This window comes from Lytechinus variegatus, chromosome 6 (assembly GCF_018143015.1).
Source record: "Lytechinus variegatus isolate NC3 chromosome 6, Lvar_3.0, whole genome shotgun sequence".
Taxonomy (NCBI): Eukaryota; Metazoa; Echinodermata; class Echinoidea; order Temnopleuroida; family Toxopneustidae; genus Lytechinus; species Lytechinus variegatus.
Window position 1 is genome coordinate 37,386,593 of NC_054745.1, and position 23,087 is coordinate 37,409,679.

The window sequence follows — 23,087 nt, forward strand, 5'->3', positions numbered from 1 at the left end:
CAGTCTCGATAATTCAACCTTCTGTGAGTTGGATACTTATCTTAAAAAAATGAAGACTTTTTCAGACCCATTAACATGTAGGTCTATAGATGCTAAAAACAACAAATTAAAACAAACAATACATACATCTTCTACATGTACATCTATGTTGAGTTTTGCTGCAAAAATTGAGTAGATTTCTGTTATCCTAAGAGTTTCAAGTTTGCAGATTTAATGGTAAGAGCAAATCTGCGTCACAGAAAGATCATTTTTCCACTCATCCTCATAGAACAGCCCTTTATCGAACTGCCTTCCCATAGACACTTGAAAATGTTTAACTTCTGAAACTTTAAGAAAGAAAAACAAACGTGTAAAAATGTTTCTATTCAATTCTTCTATCTCCTTCAAGATTTCTTGAAAAGCTTCTGGAGCACTCTACAGATTGGATTCGACATGATACAAGTCCAATTTATTATCATCATGATGATCATCATTTTATATATTTCTTGTTCTTCTTAAAAAGCAATAGTGAAATAGTACCTCCTACACAGTAAAAACACTTTAATTTTTTTATACAACGCTGTTTACTATATGAACCTTAAAGTAATTGTTTAAACAGATGTATAAAATCTTAAACATCAAAGTTTAATTTTCAATATCTAATCTTCATTAAATTAAACATCATTGTTTAAACTGTTAAACAACTACTGTAAGGTTCATATAGTAAACAGCGTTGTATAAAATCTTAAACAGCGTTTTTACTTTGTATAAAAAGTATAAAGTCCTATTATGGCGAAATATTCCAGTGAGCCTCTCCTTTTTTTAATTTCAGCTTTCGACCCTTGAACCCTCTTCTCAAATACCTTTAATACTGCATGTTTGCTCTCTTGCCAGGGCGCAAACAAAATGTGAATAGGCAAACGAAACTTTTAAATGGACATGATGCCATGATTGATGTGGCTGTCATATTAAAAGCTAATATTATTGATTGCTAGTATTGCTGTTAAAGTTTTCTTTAAATATGCGCAAGTGTATATTAGCCCTTAAAAAGAGACTTGAATATAGGTGGCATGGTAAAATTTATACTGATGCACCTCAAATTTCATTTCTTTTTGCAACTCTACGAATCATTTACTCATTGAACGCAGCCCAATTATATTTTCGATATACAAGCAGAGACGTGCAGAGATGATGTGAGAAAAAGTTAGTTTGTGAAGTCAAATTTTCAAATGATAAAATGTCATTGCTAGACAAAACTAGACAAAATGATGCAAACAGTCCTGTAAATATGGGCAATTGAAAATGACAGACTTTATTGAATAATCATTTTAGGGAAAACATCCAGTTTTCCTTGAGCCCATATACTAGTCTGCTGTGCAAAGCCTTCACTCAACTTTAAGGGTCTGAATGTGCAGCCTACTCATGTACTGAACACCCTCCAGCTCAGGAATTGAAACAGCAAGTTTGGTATGTGCTAGTCTTTGCTTGGAGACCTACTTGTTGATCAAAGTTTCAAACTTTCAATTAGGGTCTGTGCCAGCAGACTACCTGTACATATTAGCAATAGGGACTTCAGTTAACAGATTTTCAATGATGGCTATTACTTTTCTATGACTTTTGTTTAACAACTTCCTCATCATTACAAAGTTCAAAGTTTGAAAACCATTCTACTATTTTCATTTCTAAGAATAAGTATAATGTTGTGCCAAAGTCAGTTTTCTAAAAAGGGAAGCATTATTGCTTTAGCATGAGGGTAAATTCCTTCGCAAAAATCATAAAATGCAATACAAATTTGAGCAATAATGTTTATTTTGTTAAAGAGAAATGCCAGTAGTTGCAGTAAACACTGATTTCATGAGAAAGTCTGTAAAACCAGGCTTTATAATTGTCAGTATATCATCGGGGATCTAGATCTGGTACAGTTACATAAACTGAACTTTGTGAAATCTTGAAATCTACGCTGACAAATGTTTACACTGAAAATCACCAACACAGATAGGCACACGTGGGACAGTGTATTATTATTGCTGGAATAAAGACCCGACGGAAGTGACCGAATCCGCGCTTATTTTGCTTATTTCTCAGCAATTACACAATTTCTTCCAGAATCCATTGGCACATATTTTTTATTCATACAAACAGACACTTGGGTGGTCATTATTAGATTTTGTAAAGAGTCATTTTGAGATCGTTACCAGAACTGGAATTTATCTTTAAAGATCTTGTTTTAGAGACTGTTTGCCTTTACTCTTATTGCCTACACATTCATCGGTGCTATTATCTGTTCATAGATGGAAGATGTCTTGTACCAAAATTTCAACTGTGACCTATGAATAATAAAGATACAATGTTACAAAATATTTTTTATCCCCAGCTGTTTCTCAGGAGAAACAGATATGTATGAGAAAATGTTTTGCAGATATTTGAGCGGTCCTTCTTGTGAAGTATATCCGCTTTAATCACCAATTAGAGTAGCTTGTAATATAGAGATAACATTTTTTTAGCCCAAAGTTAAACATTCACAAAGATCTACATCTGTGAAAAAACAAATTTGCAAGATATTTCATCACCTTTATAAGTTGAAAGAGCAGCAATACAACTGAAAAACCAAAAGTCACCCCCCCCCCCTCTTTTGTTATAGTGCTAAGCATGCCCAAGACACAAAATATTTCTGCAGAGATCTCACAAAAACATACAAATTATACATTGTTGAGATACAAACTGATTATGTACATGTACCGGTACTTCATTACCTTTAGTCGGAGAAGCAATAAAAATCAGCGATATTTCGGTGCCGCCCTCCTTGCAGTCCTCAAATTATGAAATGATTATGTCTATCTAGAGAATGTTTTCAAGAAGGTAAAGAAATTTAGACATTCATGTGAACCTTAAATTGTCCGTGTAGGCTTTTATCATTGAGGTACACACATATGTGCATTTTACAGGCCTACACTACATTTTACACAATTTTACGTTACCCAGAATTTTGAGGAACTATAAAAATCATTCTTGTTGTGCCCTTCCCCTCCAAAAAAAAATCATTACTTCAATTAAAATATAAAGAATGCTTTGCAGTTATAAACATTGACACATTTGTAAATCTACAAGTCGTTGCAGTTACAAAATATTTTGTCACCTCCTAGAAGTAGCAAAGTAAATGAGAAAGATGTTTTGTCATGGAGTCCCTCTAGGGTTGAACTTTCTCATGATCTCTGTGCAGTCGTTATGTGAACCGCACATTCTTGAGACATGACTGCTGGTAAGGTTGAGTCAGAAAGATAAATATACAAAGATGAAAATATACTGTGTGCTATTACAGGTGTACCCTTGTTGATATGCCAATCGCAGAATTGTAAAGGACAAAGCCACGGAGTATGATATGTTTTGTTCTAATATTCATCTGCACATCTACGCATGATACATGTATGTATGTGAAAGTGCAACTTGTCTGTTCTATAGTAGGTGTGAAAATAGGCCTTCTACACAACTTGGTACATGCATTTATCTTGCTGTTTTAAACACTCTGATAGCAGTACGAATTGACATTTATTCATTTGTTGTTTTGTGTTGTAATGCGGATTCTCCTGGTTTTGTTTTCGTTTTTTTTGCCTTGGCTTTTCATGTTGTTTCAGTTTGTTCTGTTCAGTGCGTTAAATCTGCATGCCATGTTCATCCCATGCACAGCATTTACAAATACAATACATTTTCATGCTTTATTTTTTATGTCTATTTTCTTCCTTTAAAAAATCATGTATGATACTTGAAGTCAGTGGCTGTCAGTGCCACAAGTATATAATCAAGCATAAATTCCGATTCATTTCAGTACTTAATTCATTTCAGTATATATTCAATTTCAGTTAAAACAGATTTACACCATTTTAGAACATCCATGAGTAAAATGTAATAAAATATTAAAACACCATATTTACATACATGTACAATTCATACTTGTGAATGTTGGCATCAGTGTTCTATTAGAAAAGTTGTATGCATGCTACGATGCTTGTACATCCATGATGTTCTGACTTGCTGTGATCCTAACAACTTATGAGCACTAACCTTCTATTAAATCTTCAATTATTTTGCTTGCCTATATACAGTGCTGCTTTCGAAATGTTTGTGTCAATATTTTCTTTTTGCATGTTTTATAGTTTGGATATATTTTTTCTTATCTTTTTTCTACAAAACATGTGCACATATTGGTGTCAATTAATACATTATCGTGTATGTGATGTATATAAAAATGCTCTGTATGTTATTTAATGTACTCAAGGACAGTAGGCCTGCGCCGTGAATTGAACCCAAAGCTTTACTTCATATGTGTAGTTTAATAGGCAGTTACAATTTTAATTAATGTTGTTTTGTATCTTGCAGAAGAGAATTAGGAGAGAGGAACGTCGAAGATCCCAACATGGAATCACTACAGTATTCAGATCGTAAGTACTTCAAATTGTACTTCAATTCAGTGTTTGTAATACCAGATTTCTGCCTATATGGATTTCCTAAATATCATCAATCCTACGTGGTATCACCGATCAAACATTCTAATTCTAAAACTCACTTTTTTCACTCAGATATCAAACTTTTTATTTGTTTTGTTTTACAACAATTATCTTAGTAGATTGGATATCCTTTTATATATATATTTTTTTTATCCAATGCGTATTGTTTCATACAGTGTAAGAACACATTTTTAATATTTCATCCGTTTTTCTGATTGTCTTTTGTTTCTTTACAGCATATGCCAGCCCATACGGCAACACAACCAGATCACTGTCACATGACCCGTATGGGGGCGGAGACTATGCTCCTCATCCGTACGATGCAGGGGTAAGTATGTTTTATAGTAGACTGATAAATCTGCTGTTTCGGAGGAGTTTTTCAACATTTTCTGATTTTTCTTGTCCTCCTACACGGATGGATGACGGCCATTGGGCTCGTAATGGTCGAGCAAACAACCGCCACTTGACTACATCGTCTATGGAGAAAGGGTGCATTTTCGTACCCTCCTCGATTACTCCTAAATTTTGCTTTTTGATCGGGGAAAAAGGAAGAAATAAAGATAAATTAATATCGAATGCAATCAGCTTGCCACCTTTCTGAGAATAATGCTGGAAAATCGCAAAGTTTGATGACAAAACAGATCAGGATCAGCCAGCTACAGCTGAGCGAACGGATGCGCCAGCGAATTGGCTGGCACGTTCGTACATGTATGTTCAGCTGTAGTTGCGCTGACGGTGATCGTAGAAGAACCTGATTTGTTTGTCATCAAAATTAGCTATTTTCCGGCATAAATTTCCACCAATTGACGGAGGGGATTTTGCAGAACCAGACGAATTCTCAGCAGAGCATATCCCTGACAGAAATAGACCTTTTTTTTGGTCCAGTTTTGATTCAGATTATGACTACTTGTCAATGTCAAGCTCATCTCTTAGTCTTAACTCCTGGTTCACTTTCACCCGTTCATCTTTGACAATATCTAAAAAAAAAAACAAGTGTACTGCCTCTGGCAGATTTGCCTTACACGATTCAATATAGAAGCAGTGCTTACTTTCAAAACAACTTAAAGGAGAATGAAACCATTGGAACAAGATAGCTTGTGTGAAAACAGAAAAATCAAAGAAACAGATCAACAAAACTTTGAGAAAAATCGGACAAATAATGAGAAAGTTATGAGCAATATTGCGATCACTAATGCTATGGAGATAGCAAATTGGCAATGCGACAAAGATGTGTGAAGTCACTGATGAACAACTCTCCCCATTACTTAAGTATATATTTCACTTGAATTGCCTCTTTTATCACATCTATCCATAGATCATGTGTTCTTTCTACATGAGGGCATGTAATACATATTTTTTAAGAATACATCATGGATAAAGAGTTTGCATCATCATAAGAAAAAGCAAAAAGAGACATTTTAAGGGTATTTTATAGTCCACCAAAGGGAAAGTTGTTCATCATTGACATCACACATCCTTGTTGCAATGCCAATGGGAGGATCTCCATAGCATTAGTGATTGCAATATTCAAATGCTCATAACTTTCTCATTATTTGTCCGATTTTTCTCAAACTTTTTTTTATTCTTATTCTTTGATTTTTCTGCTTCTACACAAGCCTATTTGTTCCAAAGGTTTCATTCCCCTTTAAAGATGAATAATTATTCACAAAAACTCCATTCATATGATAATGAAATACTAAGTTAATTGATCTTAAATAACTTTGACCTTGATCAAGTGACCTGAAACTCATGCAAAACTGATCAGTGATTGCTCTTATGTTTAAGTTTCATGAACTCGGTTCATTTTCTGTCAATGTTAAGTGACCTTTCAAAAATTAACCTTGGTTAAGATTTCATTGTTGACGATGCTGTTGCCACCGCTATCATTGGAAAAGCGGGCCTATAGTCTTGCTCTGCCATGCAGGTGAGACAAAAAATAGGAGACTAAAAAGAAAAGTCTGAATGATAAAATTTGGAATAATCTGGAATAATCTGTTGTCAATGCAAATGAAAACCTGTCAAACCATAGCATGTTGTACCCTGATACAGTTACAATGTTAAGAATTCATGAAATGTGAGCGTAAATTTCATTTCTTATCTTGCACTATGTTAAAGTGACTGTCTCAAATCAGTCATCATTGTCTCAAAACAGTAGTCGGTAGAGCTGGGGTGTCAGATTCCGATGACCCGGGTTCGATTCCCACTGCGCACCTGTGGTAAAGCATTTGTCCTCATTACCCAGTCCCTTGGAAAGAACCATAGGCTGATGGTCCTCTGGTTGCTTACTTACAAACATTTGTGTTTTCTTTAATAGCAATCAGGTTAAAAAAGATCTTTACCATTTACATCCGACGAACAATTGTAGTGTTACATGTAATAGTAGTATTCGGTTACTGCTTGTTGGTAAACTGATCAACTGTATTGATTGTTTACATGTAAGTTTTACTCCCATACCTAATTTTTTATTGCACTCATGTCTTCATATTTTTACTCTTTCTCATTTGCAGTCACAAGGCTATGACAGACAATCGGATTACGGAAGCCCGCATCACTCCAACTACCAGGAATACCCTCCTTCAGAGAGCGGGCAGGGGGGCTACGGGTACGCAGACCCCCCTCCCCCTTCTAATGATGATTATAATGGATATAGCAGTGACACCAAACCAAGGGATAGCTTTAGGGAGGTGGACCCGAGGGTGGTGGAGATGGAGGATCCATACGGTACCAGGGATAGGTGAGGAGATGGTGGATGAGTAGGGGGAGGAAGAGGAGGAGGAAGATGATGGTGATGATGATGATGATGATAATGATGGGGATGATGACAATGGTAATGATGAGGATGATGGTGGTGATGATGATGGTGATGATGAGGAGGAGAAGGATGACAATGGTGTGGGTGATGATGATGATGCTCATGATGATGACGGTGGCAATGGTCATGATGATGGTGGTGGTTGTGGTGGAGATGATGATGATGGTTGCGGTGGTGGTCATGGTGATAATGATGATGAAATGATGGTGTTGATGACGGTGACAACGGTCATGATTGTGATGATGATGACGATAATGGTGATAATGATGACGGTGACAATGGTCGTGATAATGATGACGGTGACAATGGTCGTGATAATGATGACGGTGACAATGGTCGTGATGATGATGATGGTGACGTTAATGGTAAGGTGGACCCAAGGTTTGTGGAGATGGAGAATCTCTACGGCAACAGGGTTGGGTGAGGAGATGGTGATGGAGGAGAAGGGTGGTGGTGATTTCTATGATGACGATGGTGATTAGGATGATCATGATGATCATGATCATGGAGATGGAGATGATGGTTGTGGTGTTGATGGTGGTTTTGGTAATGATGATGATGACGATGATGATGATTGCTAAAGGTAAGGTGGATCCGAGGATGGTGGAGATGGAGGATCCCTAACGTACCAGGGATAGGTTAGAGGAAGGTGGAGGGGCAGGGAAGGATTAATGGTGATAGAGGAGTAGGGGAGGAGAATGATGATGATGGTTGGTGCTGGAGGTGTTGATGGTGGTTGTGATGGTGATGACGAGAATGATGATGGAATGATACTGATTTTGGTGATGATGATGGTTATGATGATAATGATGATGGTGGTTCTGGTGATGATGATGAGACTAGTGATTTGGTGGTAGTGATTTTGGTGATGATGATGATGACAGTGAGGACAATGATGATGATAATGATGATGATAATGGTGATGATGATGGTGATGATGATGATGATTGTGGAGATGATGATAATGTTAATGGTCATAAGGATGATGTTGATAATGGAAGTTTTGGTTAGCAACTGGTAATTATAGTTTATTAAATGGTCAAAATTATGGTGTTGGTGATGACAATGATAGAAAAGGTACAGTAGCTATGATCATGATTATAATGACCATCGTGACTGTGATGATGGTGTTGTTTATGATGGTGATGGTGACGGTTGTGGTAATGGATATGAAAATTTTGGTAATTATGATCAGATGATGATGATGATGGTGACAATTTGAAGAGTCTTTAAATACCCTTCAAATTGCCACCATGAATGAATAAATTGTATATTTTATACAAGAAATAACCAATATCTTTTTATTTTTCCCCTCTGTTTAGATTTGATGGTGCTGGTGAAGATGTGCCCTATCGTGCACCCTCCCCCATCGGACCGGATCCTTACAGCTCACTGCCAAAGACAGAGGACCCCTACCAGTCGTCATCAGGATTCAGGGAATACGCCCACACCCCTCCACCAGCAGGTAGGCCACGCCCATTTCTTCAGACCCCTCCATCCCCCTCACCCCTTCCATTATATGATCCCTTGTAACTTTTCTACCCCTTCACAATTCCTCCCCCTCTTCCTTTTCTTATATCTATCTTCCCTACTCCCTTCCGTCCACCTTCTTTCCACCCATTATTACCTCTTCCTTCGCCTTCCTATTCCTCCCCTCTCCCCTTTCCTTTCCACCCCCCATCCGTTGCCTCGATCTTCCCAATTCTTTCCTGCCCCTTCGTCCTTTCCATTCTCCCCTTCCCCTTTACCGGCATTCCCCCTTCCTTTCCACCTTCTTTTACCCATTCTTTCTATGCCTCCTCTTCTCATTCTGCCTTCTTTCCATTTCCATCCCCCATCCATCGCCGCTATCTTCCCAATTCTTTTTGTTCCCCTTGCCCTTTCCTTTTTCTCTTCACCTGTACCGCCATTCTTACTCCTTTTGCCTTCTTTTCATGCCCCTTCTTCTCCTGCTTCCCTTCCCCTTGCCCTTCCCTTTTCAGCCTTCATCTGTTGCTGTTATCTTCCCGATTCCTTCCTGCCCCTCTTTCCCTGTTCTCCTCCTGTATTGCCATTCCCCATTACTTTCCACCCATTATTACCTCTTCCTTCGCATTCCTTCCTATTCCTCCCCTTCCCTTTCCACCCCCCTCCATTGCTTCGATCTTTCGTCCTTTCCCTTTTTTCTTCAGGACTGCAATTTCCCATTCCTTCCACCTTCTTCTCTTGCCTTCTTTCCCATCCTTTCTCTTTCCATCCTCCATCCGTTGCCTTGGTCTTCCCAATTCTTCCCTCACCCTTGCCCTTTCCCTTCTCCCCTTTCCCTTCCACCTTCTTCTACCCATTCTTACCTTCTTCCTTCACCTTCTTTCAATCCCCCCTTCACGTTCTGCCTTCCTCCCTCTCCCCCCTCCCCCATCCATTGCTTCGATCTTCCCAATTACTTCCGCCCCTTGTCCTTTCCCTTTTTCTCTTCACCTGTACCGCAATTCCCTTCCACTTCTACACATGCTATCATCTTCTCTTGCCTTCTTCCCTTGCCCGTTTTCCCCTCCCATCTCTGACCTCTCCCCCCCCCTTTGCTTTCTCTCTCAAACCCTATCATTTCCATACATTCATTTTTTTTTAAGAATTTGTATAGAACTTGCAGATAGTGACATTTTTTTAATACCATGCCAAGGCTTCATCTAGATAGAGCAAGTAGATCCAAATCTTTTCACTAGCAGAAGAGCCGCACCTTTCTATTGCATTCCTGTAATGCTATCAATATAATGTCCCTACTGGCTTTCCATAGTTGTGAGTAACATTAATCAATCACATTTTTTTGTTATAATGTAATAGGAGGCCCGTTTTTTTGTCTCACCTGAGAAGCAGAGTGAGACTATTTCCGACGGCGGCGGCGGCGTCAACATCAAATCTTAACCTGAGGTTAAGTTTTTGAAATGACGTCATAACTTAGAAAGTATATGGACCTAGTTAATAAAACTTGGCCATAAAGTTGATCAAGTATTATTGAACATCCTATTAGAGTTTCATGTCACATGACCAAGGTCAAAGGTCATTTAGGGTCAATGAACTTAGACCATGTTGGAGGAATCAACATCGAAATCTTAACCTGAGGTTAAGTTTTTGAAATGTCATCATAACTTAGAAAATATATGGACCTAGTTTATGAAACTTGGACATAAGGTTAATCAAGTATCACTGAACATTGTGCATGAGTTTCACGTCACATGACCAAGGTCAAAGGTCATTTAGGGTCAATGAACTTTGGCCGAATTGGGGATATCTGTTGAATTCCCATCATAACTTTGAAAGTTTATGGATCTGATTCATGAAACTTGGACATAATAGTAATCAAGCATCACTGAACATTTTGTGCAAGTTTCAGGTCTAATGATTAAGGTCAAAGGTCATTTAGGGTCAATGAACTTTGGCCGAATCGGGGGTGTCTGTTGAATTACCATTATAACTTTGAAAGTTTATTGGTCTAGTTCATTAAACTTGGACATTAGAGTAATCAAGTATCACTGAACATCCTGTGCGCGTTTCAGGTCACATGACCAAGGTCAAAGGTCAATGAACTTTCTCTGAATTGGATGTATCTGTTGAATTACCATCATAACTTTGAAAGTCTATGAAACTTGTACATAAGAGTAATCAAGTATCACTGAACATCCTGTTCGAGTTTCAGGTCACATGATCAAGGTCAAAGGTCATGTAAGGTCAATGAACTTTGGCCATGTTGGGTTTTTTTGTTGAATAACCATCATATCTCTGTAAGTTTATTGGTCTAGTTCATAAAAAGTGGACATTTATAAGAGTAACCATGTATCACTGAACATCTTGTGCGAGTTAGAGTAGTATTCAAAGTCAGCACTGCTGCTATATTGAACCACGTGATGCAGGTGAGACGGCCAGAGGCATTCCACTTGTTTTTTTAACTTAAGCATAAATCATTGATTCCCATCTTAATATATATCTAGTGGGTGTTTCTTAAAGCTGTTTGCAAACTTACGCACAACTTCACGCACGACTGGAACGCGTTCTTAGGTCATAAATCTATTACATAAGGAATATCACATAGCACAAGAAAGGATCACCAGTCGTGCGTAAAAGTCATTTGATATCTTACAAACAGCTTTATGAAACACCCACCTGCTTTCATATTAAATATCTGATTATCCTTGCTTGCTTTGACCTCTCAATTTATTTCTCTAGCAGTCCATACTCTTTGCATGATATGTGTTTATCTGATGCAATCCTCAACGATCTGCTAATTTTCCTTTCCATATTCATCTTCTTGCATGCATTCCTACCATCCCTCCGTCCCAGTCATCTCCCCAATCCAACCCACCCCTCCCTCGGGGGTCGACGACTACGGTAACCCCTGGGACGATTACCCCTTGACCTCTGACCCCGAGGTCGCCCCCAGCGACGCCGGCCAGGAAGCCTCGGGGGTCAACCCCCGCGATAACTACGACCATCCCCGCCCTGCGACCAGCCCGGGCCCAAGTATGATTGGTGTGGTGTGCTTGAATGTGAGGCACGTTTGCAGTTCAGTGACAATCACCAAATATATGTATATGTTTTAAGAACCTTTTGATATTTCCATTTATGTCCACTAGTGGATGTGGTAAATCATACTGCCAAACTTTGGCAAAAGGAAGCAAGTGACACTTCAGTCCAATTTAAGCTAATGTTGTTTCAGAAAACTCTTTGTATGTTGCATGTTCAGGCAAAACTTTGGGAAGAAATGATAGTGCTATGGGAAGATATTGAAGAAAATAGGCTGTTAAATTGCATTGACGCCCATGTAAATGATGAACGCACATTGCTCATTTAATACAAAAAATTGTAATTTTGTAACTTGCTTTCTTTTGCCAAAGTACGGCAGCATAAGTAGGAAGGTGGTGGCACTACTTGTGATAACATTATTGATTTTCCCCTAATCATGTAGACAGGTAGCGTGTGCTGTCATGTGCATACCCTGTGTAACACGGATATTCATTCCACTGACTTTGCAGGCCATGAATGCATATAACAGGCCATTATGAATGACGTACTCATATTGTTCATCGCATAAACTAGTCAATGCCCCCCCCCCAAAAAAAAAAAAAAAATTGTCTATGCATTATAGAAACTTCCCTCAGTCTTTTTTTCATTCCATTATTATCTATAGGTCTTATTATTATTGTAAGTCCATACCTAAAAAAAAGAATCATGCCTGGTTGCACTACATGTAATGCACATCCTGGTTAAACAAAGTGATGCACATTTAGTGACAAAATATTGTTCAAATACAACAAATACTCAATTTGTCATTGTCACTTTTTTGAATATGTGAACCATTTTTCAACTTGTGCAGTGAGGTGGAATTCCTTTTAGTTTCACTCTTTTGACGAAGAATGCCAGAGACATTCATTTGGTAGTTTCATTTTAATATCGTCTCTATTTGTAGATATATTTGTTTTATTGGGTTTGTTTTCAGGAATTCATCTTGAACCTTGGACTATTCGCATTTATGATGATATTGACATTAAACATTTAACAAGGGGTCATTCTCACTGATGAAAAAATGAAATGAATTAAAGATGAAGTGTTATAATACTGCACAAATGTACCTGTAGACATGTTTTGATATCAGGGCCACATCTTACAAAGAGTTAAGATTGATCCAATCAATCGCAACTATGAACGGCCAGCAACATCAACATATATTACTCATAACTGTGATGTATATGCATTCATTGTTTTCTTGAAAATTCACTGTGCTTCTCTTCTGTTTACAAAGGACATTGTTCAACTTACCTGTAGAAAAAATTATGACACTGATGGATTTCCATAGAGTGACGGTTGATTGGATCGATCGTAAGTCTTTGTAAGATGGGGCCCAAATGTAGTGAGTGTATTGGGACCAAACAAATAAACTGAATTGAAATAGTTTGTTAAATGAAGATACTGGGCAAGAAAAAAAAATAATGTAAAAAAGTATCAACTTCAAAATATCCATATTTTCAAAATAATTGATTAAAAGTGAATTAACAAGAATAAAGAATATCAAAATACCTATTAAAGGAAGTGAATCGAAAGATTTATTGATCAAGTTATGAATTATTTCAAACTGTAAATTGATCAATTATAAGAGATACTGTACAGTTCACATCTATTTCATATAGTGTGAACAGGGCCTTCATGTTTTCACCCCATTCCTATTTATATACCAACACAAATATAACGCAGCCGTTTACAGTCTATGTGATGATACATAGCAGTCGCCAACCCACATTATACTTCAATCATTTTTCAATAACATTCATAGAAAAAGAAATGCATTTATTCACGTATAGATCTTCACAGTTCAAAGGTGTGTTTACACATATAGAAGATTCCCATACGACTGCACAGTTAACGCATTAAATGCCCTGGCTTATTAGATGCCATCTGAACACAAGTGCCCAGTCATGTCGTCCAAGGCTAGATGGGTTAACCAAATATGTGAGGGACTTTACATGGAAAAAAAAATTACCGGTATGATGTCATACTGCAGCCTACACGTACATGTATATATTGTGTGTTTATCTAATTACACATAATAGATATATTCATACATTGTAGCTATTCGGCATACAGACGTGAGTCCAGTTCAGGTATATTATTTCAGAATTATACACAAGAGGTATAAAACACCTTTGCAGCTGTTTCATTTGCGGATACAAATTATAGTATTATTGATTGTGCTATAACTATCTGTCCTGAAACATCGTACCCTTTGAAGGGCTTTTATCATTTAGAATCGACAACAATGCGTTCTTGTGTCTATGATATGGTGATGATCAACTCTCGCCTGCCATTTATTTAATTCAAATATCACTTTTGCTTCATGATCAGTCTGCTCTCAGCCATGTCGCTTGCACTTTAAATGTTTATTGGATTACGTAATGGACTACCGGTACTAATTTCGTAGAGTTCTGTTTGTTCTTGGAGGAGAAATTACCCGCTGTATTGAGTTTGAGATGGATTGTTACACAACATACTTGTATGATGTGGAATATTGTTTTGCTTTGTGTTACTATCACCAAAGCTCCGCTTCTTCTTATCTGATAAAAAATTGATGCAATTCTGAATTGATCTTTTGGTTGTTTTCTGTTGCTCATCTGTTTGCTTTTTGTTTCTTCCGTAGGGTCAAACGGTTGACAAGTTTACAACAGGAATGTTTTTAGCAGTATTTAAACAACGTTTGAACATTTTAAAGTTTCGACTCGGCCCTTGTTTCTTAACAAGTGGTCATCTGGTTTATGTTTGTTTAAAAGACATTTCTTATCACTGGAAACATTTCTGCATGTTACTACTTTAATTTGGGTGCAACTTTTAGGTAATAGTAGACTCAAATGATAAGTCAATATATGTACAATTGAGCTTTAATACAAGACCACCTGTAATGCTGTATACATGCAAGAGCTTTTGTCCGATTTTTGAACTGGAATCTGTTTCATAGCCATAGATTTGTCTCACGGTTCAATAGTCAGCACTATCTGCTGGTTTAATTACCAACGATTGCGTTCAAATGTTTTTATTCATCTCTAGTTGATTGACAAATAGACATCGCATGTTTGTTGTAAAGACATTTCTGATCACGGGGAAACATTTCAGCATTTTACTCCTTGAAACTTTACTAGGATAAGTCCAGTTGGGAATATTGAAATAAAATGGTTAAATAACTTCTGGCTTATGTACATTTGAGCTTACAATGAACTTTGTCCAAATTTTGAACTGGAATCAGTAATAATAGCCAAAGGTGCATCTTTGGTTCAATAGTCAACATTGTCTGCTGGTTTCATTGCCAACGATTGCGTTCAAATATTTGGATTCATCCCTAGTTGATGCACACGGACATTTAATGTTTGGCATAAATGCATTTCTTATCACTGGAAATATTTCTTCATGTAATACCCCTTGATAATTAGAATGAGTCCAGTTGGATATTGGAATATTAAAAAAGTGATCCTGGTACATTTAAGCTCACAAGACCAACTAAATACATGGAAAAGCTTTGTCAGATTTTTGAACTGGAATTGGTTTCATAGCCATAGATGTGTCTCACGGTTCAATATTCAGCACTATCTGCTGGTTTAATTACCAACGATTGCGTTCAAATGTTTTTATTCATCTCTAGTTGATTGACAAATAGACATCGCATGTTTGTTGTAAAGACATTTCTGATTACGGGGAAACATTTCAGCATTTTACTCCTTGAAACTTTACTAGGATAAGTCCAGTTGGGAATATTGAAATAAAATGTTTAAATAACTTCTTGCTTATGTACATTTGAGCTCACAACCCATGTGAACACATGTAGGAGCTTTGTCCAATTTTTGGTAAAAGTCAATGATGCATCTGCCGGTTCAATAGCCGACGTCGTGTCTGCTGGTTTAATTTGCCAACGATATGTTCGCCTTAATGAGAAAACCACTGATCCTGTATTCAAGGTTTTAAGTGTGAAGTGATCATTGGCATGACAGATTTTCATAACGAGCTCGTAATTGGATGGAAAGGAGATTTTCAAGTATTAAAGCACAGTGAAACGAGCCACCAGGTGCGTTTCACACCATTTCAGCAAAACACTGCACAATTACAGCATTGATTTCTTTTGTAGTATAACAGAATCCATACGTTTCTTCTACTATATGTATTTGTGGACGTTAGCTTGGAAAGATTCAGTACTACATATTTGAACATGTGGAATATCGTTCATCATTGATGCAGGGAATAATTTTGCTTTACGAATTTGAATAGCATATCGGGTCATAAGAGAAAAGCTCTCAACTAAAATAATGTAGTCTTAGGTAAAAAATGTGCTTCATGAAAGACTTCACGGAAAGCAATCTTTTGAAAAATGTGGAGCAATTTGCGATGCGATACCAGGAAAATTATTCTCTATTGATGCATCATTTTATGCCTCAAGAGCCCGTCAAATCGATCTTGGGTAGCAACTTGTTATGGAATATTCATGTGCTGATACATGTATTTTTTTTCTTTAGGAATCTATACTTACTACCCTTTGTGGTACTTCTATGTGTGCTTGGAAATATACTCGGAATATTTGGAATATCATTTGATTAACAACAAACTTGTACATCATTGATCCAAAGGAGTTTTACTGTCTTTTGAGCCTCTCTACAACTCTCGCACTTGGCTTGGGACTTGTACTGGAATATCCATACATATACCGGTATATATAGTGATATTTCCAAGATCAGAAGTCTACTCCTTATAGGGACCATACGTGTGATAAATCAGCAGGGAACCAGAGGTCCTATGGCTTTACATCCTTTCCAAGGGACTTTGTGATATGCACTTAGATCACATTTTCCTGGGAACATATTCTAAACTTTTACAATGCACATACTCAAGTAAAAGACAGACCAATCATTGATATACAGTACTTATACCACATTTTGGTGAATGTACTGCATGCAGGCTGACCTGCTATTTTAGTCTTGCGAATTAAAGATCAATCGTGACTATATGAGATTGAAAAACTGATACTCCATGAAGATCTTGAATGTTATTAAGATGGATAAAGTGAGTGCATGGTTCGCACCTCTGCAAATGAATGTACTGCATGCAGGCTGACCTGATATTTTAGTCTTGCGAATTAAAACTCAGTCGTGACTATATGAGATTGAATAACTGATACTCCATGAAGATCTTGAATGTTAAGATGGATAAAGTGAGTGCATGGTTCGCACCTCTGCAAAAGACGCAGAGTCTGGATGAACTCTTAGAAGGCATGTACCTCTTGACTATTGCATCATAGTTCAGGGGCCTGTATCATGAACTATTGTAACTTTGCCATTATGGCAACTACCATGGTAACAGGGCTCAGCAGCCAATCAAAATCTAGGTTGTCATGGTACATGTAGTTGCCATAATGGCAAAGTTACAACAGTTGCAACTCTTTATGAAACTGGTGCCAAAATTATTTTAAATACCAAATGATGCACTTTCTTGTGTGAGTGATATTCTTTTGTTTGTATGCACCGTACTTTGCCGTGTTTCACGTGTGCAGCCCACTTCCCATCCATACTGTACATGTACCTTCTCTCTCTGAAAAAAATAATTTTTATTTTCAAGCATTTTAAATACTAATCTTTGTAATCCATATCACCAGCCTTTGCTATGTGTAGTCAATTTAACATTTACTTTACCTAATGTATTATCCATCTGAAGGTTTTTTTTCATGTTTTGTACCTACATATACATGTAGATCGACATGAAGAATATGTCAATTTTCACTGATATACTAGTCCAGATTGGACCTTGGTATTTGGAAGTTCTCCAGGGGAGCAATTCATGAAAGGACTTGTCGGACGTTTTATCCAACAAGTCCTGTTTTATCCGACAGTTACTATAGCAACAGTGCTTCTCAACCAATCAGAATCCAGGAAAGTTGTCAGATCTGACAACTTGTTGGACGAAAATATTGATGAAACGCCCCCCAGGCGAGGAGGGAAGATGAGTGGATTGGCGCTGATTAGAGATTGGGAGTCATGTGCCCTCTATATTAGCTTTGGGAAAGAGAACTTCCAAACACCAAAGTCCAATGTACAGTAGTATTTTTGTTCATGATTGCGGGAATTGATGTTTTCAGTCACGAAATTCAATGTTTTCCTAATACTGTAATCACCCCAACCCCCCTCCCCTCCCATCCTTCGTGAAATGAATCGTTTTTTAACCTTTTCTTCTTTATCACCTTTTGAACTTTTGTTGAAATAGAAGAGGACCCGTACGTGTCGTCACGGCAGCCTTACGATGATTATGCCACCGACAACAGAGGTCACGACCCTGACCTTAACGACAGGTTGCCGGCCGGTACACTCGATAGGACGCCCTCACATGATCCGTTCATACCCCCAGAAAAAGGTAAGTTGTTAGAAATGCATTGTGGGTATATATTTTTTATTTATATTTGTTTTTAACACATTTATCCCTATGCGAAAGTAAAAGAGACCTCGGGTCTATTAGAAATCTATGTACCATTGAAATCCGTTGTTATTGAAGGGGTTAAAGTCGGGTCGGAGGAACCAACTCATCTACACATATATTATTATCCAAATTTACTAGAAAATATATTAAAGGATAGGGAGGGTGGGGCAAGTCATCTATTTTCTCTGATCATTGCTATGTATTTGATCCTTATAGGCTGGGGCGGAGTGATGTCACATCCTGTTTAACAACGACAGCACTGACCTTAGTGTGATGACAAAGTATAAGAAACGATGGAATTATGTCCGAAACAACACTGAAAATTTGGAAAAGATTTGTGAACTTGTAGAAAACGAAATGGGTAGACTCGATTATTATGACGTTCAGCACAAAGTATGAATGAGATGCTTGTGTATTATGCATTCTAGTCATGTCAAAATGCCGCGCTGTACAGGTCGCTAGTGCATTGTTTTCATCGGTCGGTCAGTCAGTTGCTAAGGCTTGATTAAAGATGCCTTTATTTTCGCCCCGGCCTATTTTCAAAATTCACTAGAAAATACAAAAAAGGATAACACATTCATGTGTAAGAAAATATGTAGGTCTTTGTTTGCTTTTTAAGGCACATATATGTATTTTTTTCTGAGGGGCGGTATTGTAGTCAGTTTATAAAATCACTAACAATGCATAATGAATTGGTATCTAGACTTTATGATAGTGCTCAGCTTAATGTAGATAGCTTTCTCAGATCTCAAAACTAACCTCAAATTCTTGAAGCTGAATTTTTGTTTGAAGCTTCTCTCTGCATCCTTTATAAATGTGAACCCCCAAAAGTGCTCTCTGTAACCTTAACAAAAAATGAATAAAGTAAAAGATCTAATGATGCGGAGGTATGCTGAAGTCGGATAAAAAAGAACAATCACTAACAAGGCATAGTTAATTTGTGTATTTTATAGACTAATAGGATACATATAGAGATCTTTATCACTTAATTTCACCATATATTCAAATTCTTGTAGCTGAATTTGTGGAAAGCCAACAGAGTGAATATGAACCTGACAGCCAAGGTATATTCTTTAAGATACTCAGTAAATGTGTTTCAGCCTATTACCATCCACATGAAATATATATGTAATCCAGTCATAACCGTGATCTTGTCTTCAAAGGAAATGATGCTCATAACTTTTGCTATTCATGTCATAAAACATACATATTTTGGCATATATGAATGTGTTAGATTTTAGCAATAATAAAGTTTGTGATCATACTGTATGGTGATCATTTCATTTTATATAAACGAATAAAATTTCTTTACAAATAAAACTTTATTTGAATTGTGAAAGGCTGGATAGTTAAAATGTTTTAAGTGAGCTTGCAAGGAAGTACTATGGCATATATAAATAGGTTAGATTTTGATATTTTTTTGATAAGTTTGTGATCATATGGTGAACATTTCATTTATGTTCATATGAACAAATAAAATTATTTCTTGATAGGCTTTCCGACTTGAAAACGTTGTTTTTCATTGAACATGTCTCTTTAATCATGTATCTCTTGCATTGACATACTAATTCTTGGCATTAATACCTGATGTTGCTGTAAATGTGAACATGGTTCAGGATTAACTTTCATATGTGAACTGTTCTTCCATTTCTAACCCAATCTAACACTGTAACTTCCATTCCCCTTTCACACTATGTCTTGCTCTCTTTATATCTCTTCCTAACATGCAATTTCCTTCTAACACGCAACCTAACAACAGCGCAATTCATTTTCCGGCCTTCCAAATACCTTTCGGGCCACTATCATCACCATCTCCCTACCTATCAAGATCTATTATCAAGGAAGTCGTCTCGTTCATCTTTGAGTACATGTAGTTTTGGTGAGAAACTCCTCGACAAAATGTCCCCTGTTTATATATCTCAACCAGTCACACACTTATGCATGTACCTCAGTCACATTTGCATGCTATGTTAAATCTTGTTTATGTATTTTTATGTATAGTTTCATGGTGGTATTTTTGTTGTCACTGTTTTCACTAAATATCCCCAAAAGATCAAAATCCATTCAATTTTTTTTTCTTTTTAATTATTTTAAGAATAGACTGTTCGTTTGACATGGTCTCACTTAATTCCTAAAAGGCCTGGGGGGTGTTTCACAAAGATTTAAGTATGACTTAGAGTCGCACTTAAATGTCTAGTTGCGCGCAGTATAAAAGGCATGACAGCATTGGTCAGATCATGCCAAGAGGACGCGCACTACTGCGTATTGATCAATAAGATTGCGCGTTGCATATCATGTACGCGTCGACATTTAAGTGCGACCTAAGTCTTACTTAAATCTTTGTGAAACACCCCCCTGGTGGGTGTTTCATAAAGCTGTTCGTAAAGTTACGCACAACTTTATGCAAGACTGGAACATGTTCTTCGGTCCTAAATAAATTACATAGGGATATCACACAGCACAAGAAAGGATCACCAGTTGTGCGTAAGGTCATTCGTATCTTACAAACAGCTTTATGAAACACCCACCTGGACACACCCGGGGAGCGTCTCATCAATATTTGTTGTCCGTCAAATTTGTCAGATCTGCCACTGCCACAGTATCCTTCATTGGCAAGAGTTCCATATGCACCCCCCACTAAAATTGAAAATAAAAACATGGAGAAGGTTCAGAATAATGTATCTAGCCCTAATATAGAACTTACATGATGGGGGAGTGGAAATACCAAAATATGGCTTTATTTCGTTGAATTTCGAGCAGGATCTAGTGCATGTAATTGTCCATAGACATTGGTTTATTAAGTCAGTAAAGGGTCTGAGTCAAGTCTAGTCGAACTATCGGCTGATAATCGTAAAAATACCCTTTGCGGTATCAGCGCTTCTCGCGAGCATAGCGGGAAGAGTTCTTGACTGCAGATGAAACGAGGTGAGTTCGAGTCCCAAGTAAGGTATTAAAGGGGAAGTTCACCCTGACAAAAAGTGTATTGTAAAAATAGCAGAAAAAATAATAAAAAATATTGCTGAAGGTTTGAGAAAAATTCATCAAATAATTAAAAAGTTATTAGAATTTCAATTATTTGATTTGTGACGTCATATGCGAGCAGCATTCCTACATAGCGAATGGTAAAAAATCAATGAAATGTCATTTTCTCAGAAAATTGAAAATGGTTTTCACTGTAACTTTTGTATATCAATAGACAAATCATTTCATACCCGATCATGAAAAGAAAACAAAATTAAGTCATCAGGAACCATACAAAATATGAAATTCGTACATTTTATATTACATAACACATGGGGCAGCTGCTCGTTTATGACGTCACAAATCCAAATTTTTGAACTCTAATAACTTTCTTACTCTTTAACAGATTTTCCTCAAACCTTCACCAATATTTTTTACTATTTTTTCTGCTATTTTCACAACAAAGTTTTCTTCAGGGTGAACTTCCCCTTTAAAGCAACAGTAAAAAAAATGATAGAAAAATCTGAAGCGAACGAACCGGATGTCTCAACAATCTTTTGTTATTTTTGGTGTGGGGTGCATATGGAACTCTTTCTTCATTTTGATTGGCTGAGAAGTACAGTTCCTATGGTAACTGTTGGATGAAGCATCCAATGATATACCTAAAAACAAGTCTTTATATAGAGGATGACTTGGCGAGAAGAAATAAAGAATGTCTTCCCTATTGTACCAGTATGCATTGCATTACATACAAATGAATTGTTCTCAATTCGTTTGTTTTTTGGTGGGGGGGGGGCAAATTTATACTATGATTTTTAAAACAATCCAGACTGAATTCATAGGTTTTGAGATACGAGTATGAATGGACAAAATTATGTAGTTGTCATTTTGTGTTTGTTTTTTATGTTGAAAATTTGTATTAATTACATGTATTTTCATCCATGCATCTAGCTTCTCAATTATATCCATATTATTGTCATTCTTTATGTCCTTGCATGCATTTTCAGGCAGTAATAGTGATTTGTACAGGCCTATTAAACTTTATGCACACACGTATACTGTATACATGTATGTTCTGTCTTGCCTTTTTACGTCTTGTAAAGATGTAAGCTTGAATATCTCTGCATGTACATACTGTAGTATCCACAAAAACTATAATAGCGCACATTCGGTGTTTTACCTCATACACATGTCTAGTGCTTGGTGATATTGAAACTTTTACCATTGGTACCTTTGATTTAAAAAAAATTCATTGTAAAACTTACCAACTTTGCAATGTTAGATTTGCAGTGAAAATAAAACATTTGTAAAACCAAATCTACAAGGCCAATGGAAGGGGGTGGGTAAATCAAGCCCTGAAATAACTTAAAAAGAAAAAAACAAATTTGGTGACCTTTTTTCTCTTTGACCTTTGTAGGCGATGGCAAATGGAGAGCCCCTGACCTACAGGAAGTGATTGATTACCTGGGTCATCCAAACCAGTCCATTGTGGCACACGCAGCAGGCTACATACAGCATCTCTCCTACCAGAACGATGACATCAAGAGAAAGACAAGGTATTTATCCAGTATTATATGTACAGTGGTGCTAAAAAGTTGAGGGACCCCCACCAGAAAATGAACACATTTAAAGAGTTCAATTTCTGCCATGTTATAGATATTTAATTGTGAAGTCAGGGGATATAATAATACATTCAATAAAGATTTGTTTCTCCGGGCTTTCCAACCATTGTAATCTCCTCAAAAAAGTCGATGGATTTGGATAATCCCTCCTCAGTTTCAGTGAATATTGTCCAAATGGAAGGGTTTGTGTTATGATTGTTTTTTTTAATCAGCCTAAACCAGTACCGAGAAGGAATATACAGC

The 23,087-nt window shown here is 37.0% G+C and overlaps 1 protein-coding gene across 7 annotated transcripts in view; it reads left to right on the forward strand.

The window, feature by feature from the left end:
• The window catches only part of LOC121417423 (plakophilin-4-like), a 90,629-nt gene that overhangs the window by 45,668 nt on the left and 21,874 nt on the right, over nucleotides 1-23,087 (forward strand). For 5 of the 7 annotated variants that reach the window (XM_041611125.1, XM_041611123.1, XM_041611127.1 and 2 more), the window contains 8 exons: nucleotides 4,354-4,415; nucleotides 4,718-4,809; nucleotides 6,989-7,215; nucleotides 8,616-8,758; nucleotides 11,608-11,787; nucleotides 18,052-18,198; nucleotides 19,278-19,325; nucleotides 22,640-22,778. In XM_041611125.1, the coding sequence (XP_041467059.1) occupies nucleotides 4,354-4,415; nucleotides 4,718-4,809; nucleotides 6,989-7,215; nucleotides 8,616-8,758; nucleotides 11,608-11,787; nucleotides 18,052-18,198; nucleotides 19,278-19,325; nucleotides 22,640-22,778 (1,038 nt within the window). The remainder of the gene's footprint in view (nucleotides 1-4,353; nucleotides 4,416-4,717; nucleotides 4,810-6,988; nucleotides 7,216-8,615; nucleotides 8,759-11,607; nucleotides 11,788-18,051; nucleotides 18,199-19,277; nucleotides 19,326-22,639; nucleotides 22,779-23,087) is intronic. The other 2 variants (XM_041611126.1, XM_041611131.1) reach the window with 2 other exon arrangements.